Here is a 1453-nt window from a genome sequence, read left to right on the forward strand (position 1 = left end):
TCAATGTGCTAGTTCTTTTTTTTTGTTTGTTTTGTTTTGTTTTTCGAGACAGGGTTTTTCTGTGTAGCCCTGGCTGTCCTGGCACTCACTTTGTAGACCAGGCTGGCCTCGAACTCAGAAATCCGCCTGCCTCTGCCTCCCGAGTGCTGGGATTAAAGGCGTGCGCCACCACGCCCGGCGTGCTAGTTCTTGTGAAGGAAACTTGTTCATCACAGAATAATCAAATATTTACTGTTGGCCCTGTGTGGTTTTCAAAAAGTTAATTATACGTTGTTCAGTACTGATGAACACCAAAGGACTGAACGTGGCATAGCCATTGGACACAAACATCTGAACACAGCGATGGGTTGAGTCATTATTCCACATAACTCTCCAGGAGGAGGCAATGGAATCCAGACAGTACGTGACCAAAAAGAAACTCACTAGCAACAGAATGTTCCGGATGGCCCTCTGCTCTGGGGATGCTTTGCGGGAAATGCTGGTGTTGTGAAGGTACTGACACTGCTTTTTATGTCTGCACAAGACAGTCACCATGTATACACTTGAAAGTACCATGAGCCCTACTAGAGAGGTATCCCGGAAGACAGCCAGTATAGAAAGTAAGTGTCTCATGATGTCACTAACAACCCAGAGAGAGCAGGATTTAGTGACCAGTATAAGAATGTGTGAGGTCACATTGTGGGCAACCACAATGGAGTTCGCGAAGCCATTAATGGACATGTGGAAGGCCCACAGGAAGAGAAAGCAGCACAAGTTGTGCCAGAGGGAGTTTGGTTTGACCTTTGCCAAACAGGAACTTCTGGGGCTGAGGAGGATGACCTGGAGGATGCTCAGGTGACACGTCGCACAAATAGAGACACCCCTCATCAGCCTGTACAAGGAGATCACTGATTTACATGTGAAGTCATCCCAAAACCCCTGGGACCCCAAAATATCTGTAGCCATGGCAGCCATGGCCAGCAGCATCACGATGTGGCTTAGAGCCAGGACACCAATAGTTATGTTGATGGGCTTGTGCCTGAGTTCCTGAAAGAATGTGACCACGTGGGAGAGCAGGAGGATGGTGTTGGCTGAGACCCCAAAGGCAATTTCAGAAAAAAAAGCATTTCTTATGCCATTGATATTGTATACTGGGTCGTTTCTGTTCATCTTATGGGAGAAAGGAACACACAAGGGCACATCTGAAAGCAATGCAAGAAAAACCAGTTATTACCCACTGCTGTTATTATCTGTCTCAGCCCACACTATGGCTGTCTCGGAATGGACAAATCATGGTGTAGCCTGATCTGATCCTCATGTTCTCCAGGGACCATCCCCTCTCCCCTGTCCCCTCTCTCCTGTCCCCTCTCCCCTCTCCCCTGTCCCCTCTCCCCTCTCTCCTCCTATCACTTTCTGGTCATGGCTGAATTCTATATCCTTATGCTTCTTCCTGCAGTACATGTACTTTCCTATA

General features: G+C 47.7%; 1 protein-coding gene across 1 annotated transcript; it reads right to left on the reverse strand.

Moving 5' to 3' along the window:
- Positions 1-228: 228 nt before the first annotated feature.
- On the reverse strand, positions 229-1149 carry LOC110294182 (vomeronasal type-1 receptor 90-like). The gene has a single exon (XM_021162259.1). It carries the CDS (start codon positions 1147-1149, stop codon positions 229-231), a length of 921 nt encoding a protein of 306 aa, XP_021017918.1.
- Between the last annotated feature and the right edge of the window lie 304 nt (positions 1150-1453).

This window comes from Mus caroli, chromosome 1 (assembly GCF_900094665.2).
Source record: "Mus caroli chromosome 1, CAROLI_EIJ_v1.1, whole genome shotgun sequence".
Taxonomy (NCBI): Eukaryota; Metazoa; Chordata; class Mammalia; order Rodentia; family Muridae; genus Mus; species Mus caroli.

Bases quoted from the DNA above. Each gene is read 5' to 3' on its own strand.
- LOC110294182 (XM_021162259.1), bottom strand. From the start codon at position 1,149: ATGAACAGAAACGACCCAGTATACAATATCAATGGCATAAGAAATGCT.